Raw genomic sequence first — 13151 nt, 5'->3', positions numbered from 1 at the left:
GTGCTTCAATTGAGTATGTTCTCAGAAGCATGCATTCTGAAATATACCAATAAACTACGTTGCATTCATTAGTGCCTCGCACGCCATTAGATGGCGTTTCTAAGCTACTTAGTCCTAATTTCAGCTGGTAATGAAGTACCCATATTAATATCAAGGATTGAAATAAAGTGGTGTACAAGCTACTCAAAACGTCATTAATTAAAAAATAAATAAAAATAAAACTGTGAAGAGACTGGAAGTCACACATGGCTGTCTCATATTGTCCGAAACTGAGCAAAGACATTCGAATTTCAACTCTAGAATAAAAGCTCAAGCCATACAAAATGTGTATGATTCACCTTCTGAAAGCACCCGCAGTGGCCGTTGTGCATGACTGGATCCCAATCACAAAATACAGCTCTAGTTCCTTGCTTACCATTCCTCTCATACGGTCACAAACAACAGCCCCTTCTTCACACACTGCTAAAGCAATTGCTGTCTATACCGTTATTTTGTATTGCAGTACACAGAAGAAGAGATGTCAAAGGGATCTGCCCTCTCCACTGCCACTCCTCACCTCTACCGCACGCACGCACGCACACACACACACACACACACACACACACACACACACACACACACACACACACACACACACACACACACACACGCACACGCACACGCACACGCACACACACACACACACACACACACAGAGAGAGAGAGCCAAGACCCTGAATTCCCTTTCTATCCCTCTGTGTTGAGACTTGTCAAGTGCCAGAGTATTCCTGATAAACAATCAATATCACTGTCGGCTCAATATAAACTACGTGGCGTACAGCCTCACACAAAGACAACATGAAGCTCTGATGAGCAAAATCCTTGAGAAACTATTCCCATTTTATTCACTCCATGGTACATTTAAGAATAAAGTTTGGTGGACATTAGAAAGAAAGAATAAGTGAACGGTTAAAACCCAGGAATTCAGTTCAGTGCATAACGAGGCTACATTGGCAACAGCAGTGGACCAAAGATATTTTAAATAAACACAGCACTGTGCCACGGCAACAGTATATTTTTGATAGCCCTCCAGTTGGACCATTTCAAAAAGCCTCTCCAGCAGCACTCTGTTTGTGTTGCCAAGAGCTGAGGTTCTTCTCACGTCGACCTACTACTGAACCTCAAACCTCCTAACTCTGAGCCTCAAACCTCCTAACTCTGAGCCTCAAACCTCCTAACTCTGAGCCTCAAACCTCCTAACGCTGAGCCTCAAACCTACTAACTCTGAGCCTCAAACCTCCTAACTCTGAGCCTCAAACCTCCTAACTCTGAGCCTCAAACCTCATAACGCTGAGCCTCAAACCTCCTAACTCGGAGCCTCAAACCTCCTAACTCTGAGCCTCAAACCTCCTAACACTGAGCCTCAACCCTCCTAACGCTGAGCCTCAAACCTCCTAACGCTGAGCCTCAAACCTCCTAACTCTGAGCCTCAAACCTCCTAACTCTGAGCCTCAAACCTCCTAACGCTGAGCCTCAAACCTCCTAGCTCTGAGCCTCAAACCTCCTAACTCTGAGCCTCAAACCTCCTAACTCTGAGCCTCAAACCTCCTAACACTGAGCCTCAACCCTCCTAACTCTGAGCCTCAAACCTCCTAACGCTGAGCCTCAAACCTCCTAACTCTGAGCCTCAAATCTCCTAACTCTGAGCCTCAAACCTCCTAACTCTGAGCCTCAAACCTCCTAACACTGAGCCTCAACCCTCCTAACTCTGAGCCTCAAACCTCCTAACTCTGAGCCTCAAACCTCCTAACGCTGAGCCTTAAACCTCCTAACTCTGAGCCTCAAACCTCCTAACGCTGAGCCTCAAACCTCCTAACGCTGAGCCTCAAACCTCCTAACTCTGAGCCTCAAACATCCTAACGCTGAGCCTCAAACCTAACTCTGAGACTCAAACCTCCTAACGCTGAGCCCCAAACCTCCTAACGCTGAGCCTCAAACCTCCTAACTCTGAGCCTCAAACCTCCTAACGCTGTGCCTCAAACCTCCTAACTATGAGCCTCAAATCTCCTAACGCTGATCCTCAAACCTCCTAACGCTGAGTCTCAAACCTCCTAACGCTGAGCTTCAAACCTCCTAACTCTGAGCCTCAAACACCCTAACTCTGAGCCTCCAACCTCCTAACTCTGAGCCTCCAACACCCTAACTCTGAGCCACAAACCTCCTAACTCTGAGCCTCAAACCTCCTAACTCTGAGCCTCCAACACCCTAACTCTGAGCCTCAAAAGTCCTGACTCTGAGCCTCAAACTCCCTAACTCGGAGCCTCAAACCCCCTAACGCTGAGCCTCAAACCTCCTAACTCTGAGCCTCAAACACCCTAACTCTGAGCCTCAAACACCCTAACTCTGAGCCTCAAACCTCCTGACTCTGAGCCTCAAACCCCCTAACTCGGAGCCTCAAACTCCCTAACTCTGAGCCTCAAACCCTCTAACTGAGTCTCAAACCCTCTAAATCGGAGCCTCAATCCCTCTAAATCTGAGCCTCAAACCCTCTAACTATGAAACAAACTGCCTGCCTTGACAAGCTTTCATCCATTTCCAAGACATATACACTGATAGTAAACACAGCAAAGACTATGTCTTACCATGTCCAAAACTCTGTCCATGTGGGTATATAATAATAGATATGATACATATTTGTACCAAATACAAATAACAACTGAATAGGAATTGGGAACACAACCACAGAGCTGTGAGCTGAAGTGTAGCCTAATTGTTTGTGTTTTTAATTCCTTCTATCTCAGAATCCTAATAGCACTTCAGAGACCCAAGTCAGTTGTTATAACTGGCTCCTGTATACCAGTTCTGCGCCAGGGCTTTGCAGGCCAAGGAATCCATTATAAGCATCATTCCACAAGAGAGACATTGCCAACCTGGCTGTGCCTGTCACAGACAGCTAGCTACACCCTGGTCTGGCCTGGCCAAAAGTGAAAAGCCCAGAAAGCTTCCTCAGTTCTAACCTCCCCTGGCTGCCGATGAGAGGAGGCTGCATATTCAGGTGGAATTTAAACAAGGCATCATACTGTAAATATTAAAAAATTCTGCTCACCATGCTCCCTGCCGAGGAACCTGGGTGTGATATAAAATGCAGCCAACCTTCGACAGACATCTGCAACGACGGCCACATGGAGTCCCAGTCTCTATGACAAGAGCTCTAGGTTTTATAACTGCGGGCACTTTTCAGGGCCCCCGCCCTCCCACTTTCCCCACTTTCCCCTAGTGACAATCAGACAGTCAACAGGATCAACACATGAAGGCAGCTGCTCTACTTAAGACCCGTCCCATTTTTCCACTTCCTGACATGAATAAATAAAGACTTTTAAAAAGTAGAAGACCCTCCCCCAACACTCTGGAGAGGCCAATAATCAAAATAAACTTCATTAGTATGTTGATTGGCACACACAGGCAGCGAGCGACCATCACTAGAGGCAGTGCATCTGATGAGCGGTGCAGAGGGACAGCACGTCCAGGACTGTTGTGCCACTCAGGACACTGAGAGGAAAAGTGGGGCAAGCATTTCTGTTCCGAATGAACTCTCCCCACCCCCATTCCGGCAATGATGCCTTCAGAGATACCAGTCTCTACCCAGCAGGGGTTCTTTTGGAAACTGTTGGGTTTGAGAGAGCAGCGAGCGGCACTTCAAACACAATGTGTCCAACCATGGAGAGGGGTGCAGAACATTTCAGCCTAAATTAAAGAAGGGCCTGCTCTGTCTGCTAGCCCCAGAACAACTGTTACACAAAAATTGTTCTTGTTGAGGCTGGGCCTAAAAATAATGGGGGAAAACCTACATTTTATAACGCGCTTATGCAACGCAGGCACTGATTGCACAAAAGCAAAACTATTATGCGGGTGGATCAATGGAAACAACCGTGCAAACTATACGTACAGCATGGACAAAAAGACAGGCCTGTGTTGAATGAGAGAGAAATATCAGTAGAGGTTTAGATTTCACATCCATTACAACAAAACACAGAGCAAAAAAGTAGAACTTGACAAATGACAGAAATTAATGAAAGTTGGGTGAGTTTTAATATGGTGAAATGGTTGGGCTGTGTAGCGACCAGCTCAGGCCTGACTCGACCCGACGCTGGGTTCTCCCTTGGGGCACTAATTGCAGCTCTAACAGACTGAATGGATGAGAAAATGGGGGCATGACAGTGCACTTCCAGCACAGTGGGATTTGAGACTCACAGATCTCCAGCAGACACACAACGCATCAGCGGCATGGTTTTACTAACTAATCAAAATAATCCAATATTGACAGATAATATAAGCTGGCATGCTTCAAAGTACTCTACCATGTACATGTATGCCTTTACAAAACAAAAGGTGGGTCATCATTTTATGTTATTCATGTTCATGTGATTCACCATGATAAATTCAGTAAATATCTTCCATGAATTTCACATGTATGTTTACAAGTATTAAACCCCTGCATACTCATTGTCTTGCTCTAATCCCTCTTAAAATGGATATTAGCCTACATCTCTTTTTAAATGCTGCTGTAGGAATACCCTGGTTTGGCTATCACTTTGTAGCACAGGGCATGCACTTAGTCATGGCAATGTTTATTGACCATACTGATACTAGCTTCGGGTTATGCCCCTTAAGCTCACCACCACAACAGTCCTTCAAGCAGGGAAACCTGCTGAAAATGATTTTCTAAGCAGGGGTCAGCAAAAACTCAGTCAGACCTTAAAGGAGAATCGCTTATGATTTCATGTAAATTAAACTCGGAAGTGAAAAATCAAATCAGCTTCTTGGAAGAGGTAACAAAACGAACAAAACGTCGGCATCTATCTGCATTTGTCAGCAACAGAGAGGAAAAGAAGCAGTAAAGGAATAATGCGTAATAACTTGTGTTTAGCGTTAGCAGTGCCACAGCCCTTCAGGTTGCCAGCAGAACCAGAGCGGCAGCAGTGTTGTCTGGCACGCTCTGCCTCCCTCTCTCCCTGCCTTCCCCTCTCTCCCTGCCTTCCTCTCTCTCCCTGCCTTCCCCTCTCTCCCTGCCTCCCTCTACCTTCCTCTCTCTCCCTGCCTTCCCCTCTCTCCCCGCCTATCTCTCTCCCTGGCTTCCTCTCTCTCCCTGCCTCAGACAGCCAGCAGACGAGAGGCCTCACATAAGCCTGGTACGGCCCTGCACCTCCCGCCTGCCTGCCTAGCTGGCTGGCCTGCTGCAGCTACAGTACAGAGTAGCAGCACACTGTGGAGCTCAGCCTGGCTCACTCCCGCTATCAGACCCTGTCAAAATCCACACCAGGAAAAGGTGCAACTTGAGCTGGACACGAGAGCAGCTCTCCTAAGGTGGAGGCAAGCGGGTTGTTCATGGCTCACAAATTAGTACGGCAAAGTACCTCAACCATAACTCCAACTTTAGAAAACTTTGTAAACAAAAATGTCTTCCCCTCATTTAGATATTGTAGGCCTATTATCCTTCAGAATGCAGATTTATTTGTACTCATTGTCACAAGTGTTTAAAAGTTCAAATACATAGGAATGTATTATTATGTTGTGAACTCAACTCAAGGAAAAGAGCCCATCTCTGCTGTTTTAAAATGAACTATTTTGCTTTACTAACATTCATCTAAATATTACAAACGACACTGATATTCTACTACCATTAAACAAGTCTGAATTCACTAATGTTCCAAACGTTTAAAGATATGCATATGAGCAATACAACAAACCAGTTGGCTGCATACACTAGGAGTGTATCGCCTTCCAGACTTAATTTCAAGACCAAAAATAGAACTCCTTTTCACATCACACTTGGTTTACCATCTTCATTATTTCATTTGGATAATCTCAATGAATAAACAATACATTCATCAGCTAATTTTAACCATTCATAATTATATACTGGACATTTCAGTAAAAATATAATGCCACTACCTGAGACATCAATAAACTTTTGTAAATAAAGTAGGCCAAGGCCTTAATGCATTATTATGTTTGAACTGCTACTATTCATATGAGGCAACTCCATAAGCACATTAATAATACAACTGTCACCAGTATTACTACAATGTTAAGTTACAATACTATTGAAATATACATTCAGTAAAACATATGGAACCTGTTGCATACAGCAACATGAGGAATTTAGCCTAATATTCTTTCCTCTGCTGAATTAAAAACAGTCCTTCACAATAACAGTTTAGAACCATGCAAGAAAACCCAAACCCTTCTTCCCTGGATTCCTCTTGCAGTGCATTTATTCACGGAAACTACAGTACTATTTATGTCTTCAGCTATTAAAACAAGGTATATTATTGATTTACAATCCCTTTATTACTATGTACTTTGTGAATTAAGTTAAGTGGAATTCCATTTGAAAATGACCAACAAATTATAATTTTACTGGTGAACTACAGTAGGCCTATATGAAGACTTTGTGGCTATACCTTATTGCGTGTAAATGGCAGCTAAAGGCTATCAATAAATTGAAGAGAGATTTTTTCCTATTTGGATAGTTTTACCCAAGTGAAATACATCCACCTATATATTGAAATAGGCTCCTCCAAACCAGCCATGGCCTGTAATAGGCCTACCTTGCAATACAAAGATCATAGGCTACTTGATTTATCATATAGGCCAGGCAGTGCCTTTCTTTACATATCACTTCTCTCTAAGTTTTACATTAAAATTGTATGCAATATTATCTACTCAATTACAACTTCATTAAATGTTAATTGGATGCGTACTAGATCAACATGTATTATATTTTAACTAGATGTCCAAAACCGTGCGTCAACCTGACTCAAAATAGGCCTAATTCTCATGCATACGACAAAAACACAATTAAAAAGAATCAACAACAGGTAAGAAATGTGGCTCTGACTTGTTCACTATTACATATTCTAAATAAACATCCTGATATCACAGTATGCGGAGTAGTGTTCTCAATAAACTGATAGACTATTTGGATACACAAAATGCCGCAAAACACAAGTGCACACTACTCCATGAGAGAGAGAACAGACACTAATCCTTATCCAACGACAAACTATTGGTTTGTATTGCCTTTTTTATTTCCAAAGATTATAAGCATTTAAATAATTAATCAGGACATCAATACTAAACCGAAGTGCTCCCTTGCCTGACCACAGTTCTCGGGGGTGGTTTGTTGTCCCTCCTAAACTCAAAAATGAGTAGAATACTTCGGGGGAAACGCTCCCATACACAGGGTTGATAGCCTAATTTTTGATTATACTTTATGATTAACAATTCTGATGATACTTCCGGCATGCACAGCTTGCCATCATGCGCCCTGCATCGGTCACAGCTAATGAATGAAAATGCGGACACTTTAGCCTTATACTTCTCCAAGGTAAACAAACTTCATGAAAAGCTGAGACTAAAAATATACGTTAAATATGAGTCGGTATAATGCTATTGAGTAAAATAGTGTTAACAAAAAGTCTGGAGTTAATAGAGGCTGAGAGACTCGGGTTTCCGCGTCTCGTTAAGGACTGTGCCAACAACACTCATCCCGCCCTTTTCTAAACTGAAATATCATCTGTATTTCACAGCCACGTTCAGTCAAGACAGACGCACATGCATAATAACTCCCCCCCAAAAGTAAGGAATCATTTACCTGAGTAAGACAGAGAGGAGAGTACATCATGATGAAAAGGAACTTATAACAACTTGTCAGGTAGAAAAAGACAAACAAGTTAGTGAATCATTATTTTAAAGTTCATCATCATCATTGCACCTCCACCATCGCCCCAATTGACTTGCAGTTTACGTCCACTGAGATGTAAGCCCTCAAACACAGAAGAAAAGTTCAACTTAAAAAATACTGTAAAATAAAAAGAGTAGGCTAACTTTTAATACAACAAATTGGGAAAGCTGGGAAATGAAAATGCTCGGGCAATCTGTTCCATTTAGGAAATGGGGGGAGAAAAAATAATCAAAGAACGAGAAAATGAAAAAGAGGGAGGAATTAAATGACGTTATGAAAATAGCCCATCCCCAAAAAATCACTTAAAGAAGCAGTAACCCTGATTCCATGTGGCAATACCCGTTAAATCCACGAATTAAACAAAGTAATGCGTTTAGATCAGGTGCAACACTGGTACGGATGGTTAGAAAGACAAATTGCAGAGGACTTCTCTCGCCCATGCAAGTGCGCACACTCCCTCCCTCGCATAGCCTATCCCAGCATCGAGGACAGCGACTTTGCATGTGCGCTTGTAGCGTTAATTCAAAATCGTGTCTGTGGCAACTTGCTGCGTAATTGGCCTATGAACCATTTGAGTGCGTTGGTTTACAGATACAGTAGCCTGCACTACCAAGTGGCCTCATGACTAAACTACAAAATGAACTACACTTAATTGAGCTGTTATTACTACACTTCATTAAGCTGCGGTCCCGTGTGGCTCAGTTGGTAGAGCATGGTAAGAAAATGTAGGCTCTCACTACTGTAAGTCGCTCTGGATAAGATCCGTCTGATAAATGACTAAAATGTCATGTCATCTAAGTTCAACAGCTTTATGAAATGATCAGAATTGCTAAGATTTGTTTAAAAAAAAACTCAGATAACGTAGATATCCTAATCATGCAATTATAGCCTACCATTCAGAAAACCAAGCTTCTAAATGCATCATCCGTTATAAAGGTAACTGTTTTCTATAATATATGCATGCACATAGGGAAGCCATGTCACACTGACATCTATACAAACTAATAATAAGCTATACACGTCTGTGCGTAAAAGCGCAGAGACGTCAGTGGTGAGCATACTGTTACTTTTCATTGAATTCAGATGTAACCTACTTTTATAAATTTCTACAGTATTGTATTTATTATTGTCAGATGTGACTTGCACACAAAACAAGTGGTCGATGTAATGACAATAATATTTGGAGAACTATCCAAGAAAGATGATGTCTTTCGACTTTATGGACACATTCTGCTTTTGTAACTATGCACACAACAACAAGTTTTAAACTAAGGGATCGTAAGTAGCCAATAAAGTGTACGTATAAAGTCATTGTAGCATTAAAGTTTGAAAAGACTCCAAATGTTACACAGTTTGATTGATATCAATGGTTGGGATTCTATACTAAAATAGGCCTAATATTCCTGTATCTCCCCTTAAAAGATATATCCCCATGTCATCACGAACACAAGAGTATTAACGACTCTCCATGAAGCCAGAAGAGAAAATGAAATATAAACTTTCTTGGTCTACTTTAAGTGAGTACCAGACCAGTTTATATCTGGCAAAGTTGAGAAAACTATTCTGAGATCAGTCTGAAGGGACAATGTTGTCTGCATCAATATTAGTTAACACCCTGAGTTGGCAATAACGTTATATAAGCCAAGTATAAAGTAATAACGGAATGCAATCCATGTAGCACAAGTTTAACGTCTGTAGCGGTTCGTTGGTGGTGGCGGGTAAATCAGCCTTCATGAAGTGAAGTGAACTGCAGTTCAGACATAACTGGAAGAATTGGCCATTTTGTTATCTATGACATCCCGAAATATAACGCCCTGAATATATTTATTTGATATTTCCAAAACAGTAGGCCAGAGAAAGTATATTGTTTTCACACAGACTCTAAATATCCCCATGCCAATTGAGTGCACTTTCAAAACACTCCGATTGCAACTCTGCAAGTAGGCTATGTGGGTTATAACGGCACTGCATCCAGGGACGGAGCGCCTCTGTCGGTCTATGGTTCAAATTCAAGCCGGCGCCCCTGCGGCTCTGGCTCTGGCTGCGGCCATTTTCTGCTGAACAAACTCTAACCGGGCACAGAGTATATTGGCTTTGAACTTCAACATCCCGTGGTGAATATACATCTGCGCTGCACTAGTCAAACTGGGAACAAAAAAAACTAATAACTTTCACTGCGGAGAAGTGCCAAAACGCTTTGTAGGCTATATCAATCATTACGCGCAGGTGTAACATAAATATACCATATGTCTGCATTTCTAGCCTTTCCCACAAATACTCCGCTTGGCTGAAAACCAACAATAAAAGGAGTAGCCTGCCGAGAAAGACGGAAAGGAGCAGAACACCAAAATGCAGCTCTACGCAATCTCAATTTGACTTTACAGAGTGCACACAACTGACGCGTGATCATTCTCGCCTTGCGTCTGTTGTAACATGGACAAATAAAGATGAAATTGATTTGTAAACGTACCATTTCGAAGCGAAACTGCCAACCCCCCCAGACAAGTTATAGTTTATGCAGCACCGCGGTTCAAAGCATGGTCATCTCGTCGACGTGTTTTTATTATTATTCCATATCCATTTATCCGCGAACAGAAGTAATCCGTGGTCTTCGGAGGGGAGAATAACCCGCAGAGATCAAATAGAAACGTCCCACGCGAAGTCTGCAGCGTCAATCCCCGTAGAATCTTCGCTACTTCAGCGTCAATCCCCGTAGAATCTTCGCTACAAGGTAAAATGGGACAAAATAAAGATTTCCCTATAAAATAGCTAAGGGCTGAACGATTTCGGGCAGATTCTGCAAACTGTACACCGCTTGACGGTGTCGTAATGTATAGTGCTGTTATTGTTTTTATATCTTTAAATTACAGAACTGATCCTTCGGTCTCATTGATTTGCAGCATTGTAGGCTACACATAGCCTAGATGTCCTTAATATGTGGTATCAATGCTTCGTCTGTATGTGAACGTCCTTAAAGACGTCCCGAACGATGGGCTCATAGGAGATCTTACAGTCGTCTCGGGGAAGGAATAGATGAAACGCGAAGGTGGTGTGTGTGTCTGTGTGCGCGGGTGCGGGTGTGTGTGTGTGTGCGTGTGTGTGTGTGTGTGTGTGCGCGCGCGAGAGAGAGGGCGAGGTAGTGTGTGTGGCTTAACGCATTCTATTAGTGTTGCACTTGATGGCGTAGTTTATAAAAAGCTAAAAGACAACTATTGCCCACTGTGAGACGCTATTACAAAACATGTTGTAATCTCAGAGAGATATACATTCTATAATAGAGATATAACAGCCTATAACAATATTGGTCTTGTTTTTATTGTGTGTGTGTGTGCGTGTGCGTGTGCGTGTGTGTGTGTGTGTGTGTGTGTGTGTGTGTGTGTGTGTGTGGGGGTGTGTATTACATCCTCAGTATTTATTACACCTGCACAATGGTTTGAAGAGCTGTCAACGTGGCAGGTGTTGTCAAATCTGTCATTGCTTTTAACCCCACTTTGCTCAAACCTTTCAGAAGGGAGAAGGGAACTTGACCACAGACGGTTATGCATCCATCCTCAAGGAAAATATATCTGAAGTTGACTATAATAGCCTAACATTCCAAACACAATATAATTTGTAATTAATTAATAATTATTCATAATTCGTAGCCTAATCGTTTTTCTATTGATATTCAATTTTCATGAATGTAGCATAAGTATTCTTATAAATTGACTTTTACACGAAATTAACCCTGCGCGTTCAGCTGGTTTCTGCTGAAATTTAGGGAAATTTCTGCTGAAATTTAGGGAAGTCCTGCATGAGTTTATAAGTGTGACTTAACCCAGTGTGTTCAACTGCTTTCTGCGTGTCAGTTCATTAGGACTAAAGTGTTTGAAAACTGGGTAAGACTTTATTTTAAGGGTCTGTAATAAAAAAATAATAATAAATAATATATAAATTGTATGTTCACCATTTATGAATCATTATCCCCACATTAGCAAACCATTTACCAATCATTAGTAACGTATTTTGGCAGTTTCAAATCTAAAATGAGTGCTATTTACATGTTATAAATACTTTATAAATGTTCTGAGTGACCAGTGTAACTTCTCACAAAAAGATGGACATGCATTGGTAGACATTCCTGCAGTACCTGGTAAAGAATAAGCACACAACACAGGATGTTTAAGGAAATATATATATATTTCCTTAAACATGTATTTCGTTAAACATCACGTGTGAATAACTTAGAAATGTAGGAGTAATGATCAATAAATGTTGATCAGATTGTTTATAAATGCCTTATAAATGGTTTATTATAGACCCTTAAAATAAAGTGTTACTGAAAACTGTAGGCCATGACCACATTCTTCCAAAATGATAAAGCAGTTCAATATTACTACATAATTGTAGAATTGTAACAGTGAAAATTGACCCAAGTGAATATGCATTCTTTGATTGAAGGATTTGGTCTTTAGTGCAATTATAGAATCTGGTTTGAAGAGATTGTCTCTCGCATGCAAGGCTTTTTGTCGTTATCTAACCTGAACTAATGATTTTCAGTAGCAATGAAATCCCCAATGTATAGGCTGTTACTGGATTATTCTCCTCTTTCGATTTCCCTTCACTGTTTGATGTCAAAGGTCAAATGGCCCTGTTAATTAGAATCTTAATAGCATAATTTGATGAAGAATATTAAGGTCTTATCTCGACTAGGTTTACGAGCTTGGTTATGCAATGGGATAATACACCTGTTTGAATTTAAGTCTCAGGTTTGCATTTTAACAGTGAACTGATCATACAAAATCCATACTGGAGTATTTGTTAATATATGAGACAGAAATGAGACAATCCATTCAAGAGCTGGAGAGGCAGATTGTGTGTGTGTGAGTGTTTTCTTCCTTTTACTTTTAATGCACTCTTTATTTGATACTGTTTGATACAGTTAGATCTAGGCCCGACCCAGGCAAACTTGACATTGTGTTCTGTTTTTAGAAAATGCTGGTTTATACAATTGAAAGCATGATTTCCATAAAATCTGCTTACGGAAAACGCAAATATTTAGCCAGAATATTTAACCCTTCATATGCTAAAATAAAATTGTAACTTGTTGCTCAACTCTTGGATAACATTAATTTAAAAAAAAAATCGATTGGGGTGAAATTCATGTTTTGTTTTTACCATGCTTTGATTATCAATAACCGTAAATGTATAATTTGAAGACTAACTTCAAACCTTTTTGCCCAAACTGGTGATATGAGGTAAAATAAAATAGTATTTCTTTGAAACAAACAGTAATATTTTTCAAATGTCACATTACTTTGACAGTTAAGCTTAATGTCCCTTAGCTACATTTATGAAGAATAATAATCCTTTTATTTTTTCTGACATGGGATTTAAAATACTAAATCATTTTCAGGTTCCACTAATATACGCATTGGACTTGGGG

General features: G+C 41.0%; 1 protein-coding gene and 1 long non-coding RNA gene across 16 annotated transcripts in view; one reads left to right on the top strand and one right to left on the bottom strand.

Annotated features, from left to right (window-relative positions):
* Nucleotides 1–4481, top strand: part of LOC139578408 (uncharacterized) — a 36838-nt gene extending 32357 nt beyond the window's left edge. Inside the window, exon 4 of the long non-coding RNA XR_011675540.1 lies at nucleotides 2781–4481. This is a non-coding gene — a long non-coding RNA (uncharacterized lncRNA). The remainder of the gene's footprint in view (nucleotides 1–2780) is intronic.
* LOC139578407 (nuclear factor 1 C-type-like) overlaps nucleotides 1–10812 on the bottom strand; it is a 113454-nt gene extending 102642 nt beyond the window's left edge. Inside the window, exon 1 of one of the 15 annotated variants that reach the window (XM_071405956.1) lies at nucleotides 10197–10812. In XM_071405956.1, the coding sequence (XP_071262057.1) occupies nucleotides 10197–10199 (3 nt within the window). In that variant the 5' untranslated portion in view covers nucleotides 10200–10812. Of the gene's footprint in view, nucleotides 1–3085; nucleotides 3179–7636; nucleotides 8364–10196 lie in introns of those variants that run through there. The other 14 variants (XM_071405944.1, XM_071405954.1, XM_071405945.1 and 11 more) reach the window with 14 other exon arrangements.
* Nucleotides 10813–13151: the final 2339 nt, after the last annotated feature.

The sequence above is a fragment of the Salvelinus alpinus genome, chromosome 6 (assembly GCF_045679555.1).
Source record: "Salvelinus alpinus chromosome 6, SLU_Salpinus.1, whole genome shotgun sequence".
Classification (NCBI taxonomy): Eukaryota; Metazoa; Chordata; class Actinopteri; order Salmoniformes; family Salmonidae; genus Salvelinus; species Salvelinus alpinus.
The sequence above is the reverse complement of the archived record's forward strand: the minus strand, read 5'-3'. Positions and strand labels throughout refer to the sequence as shown.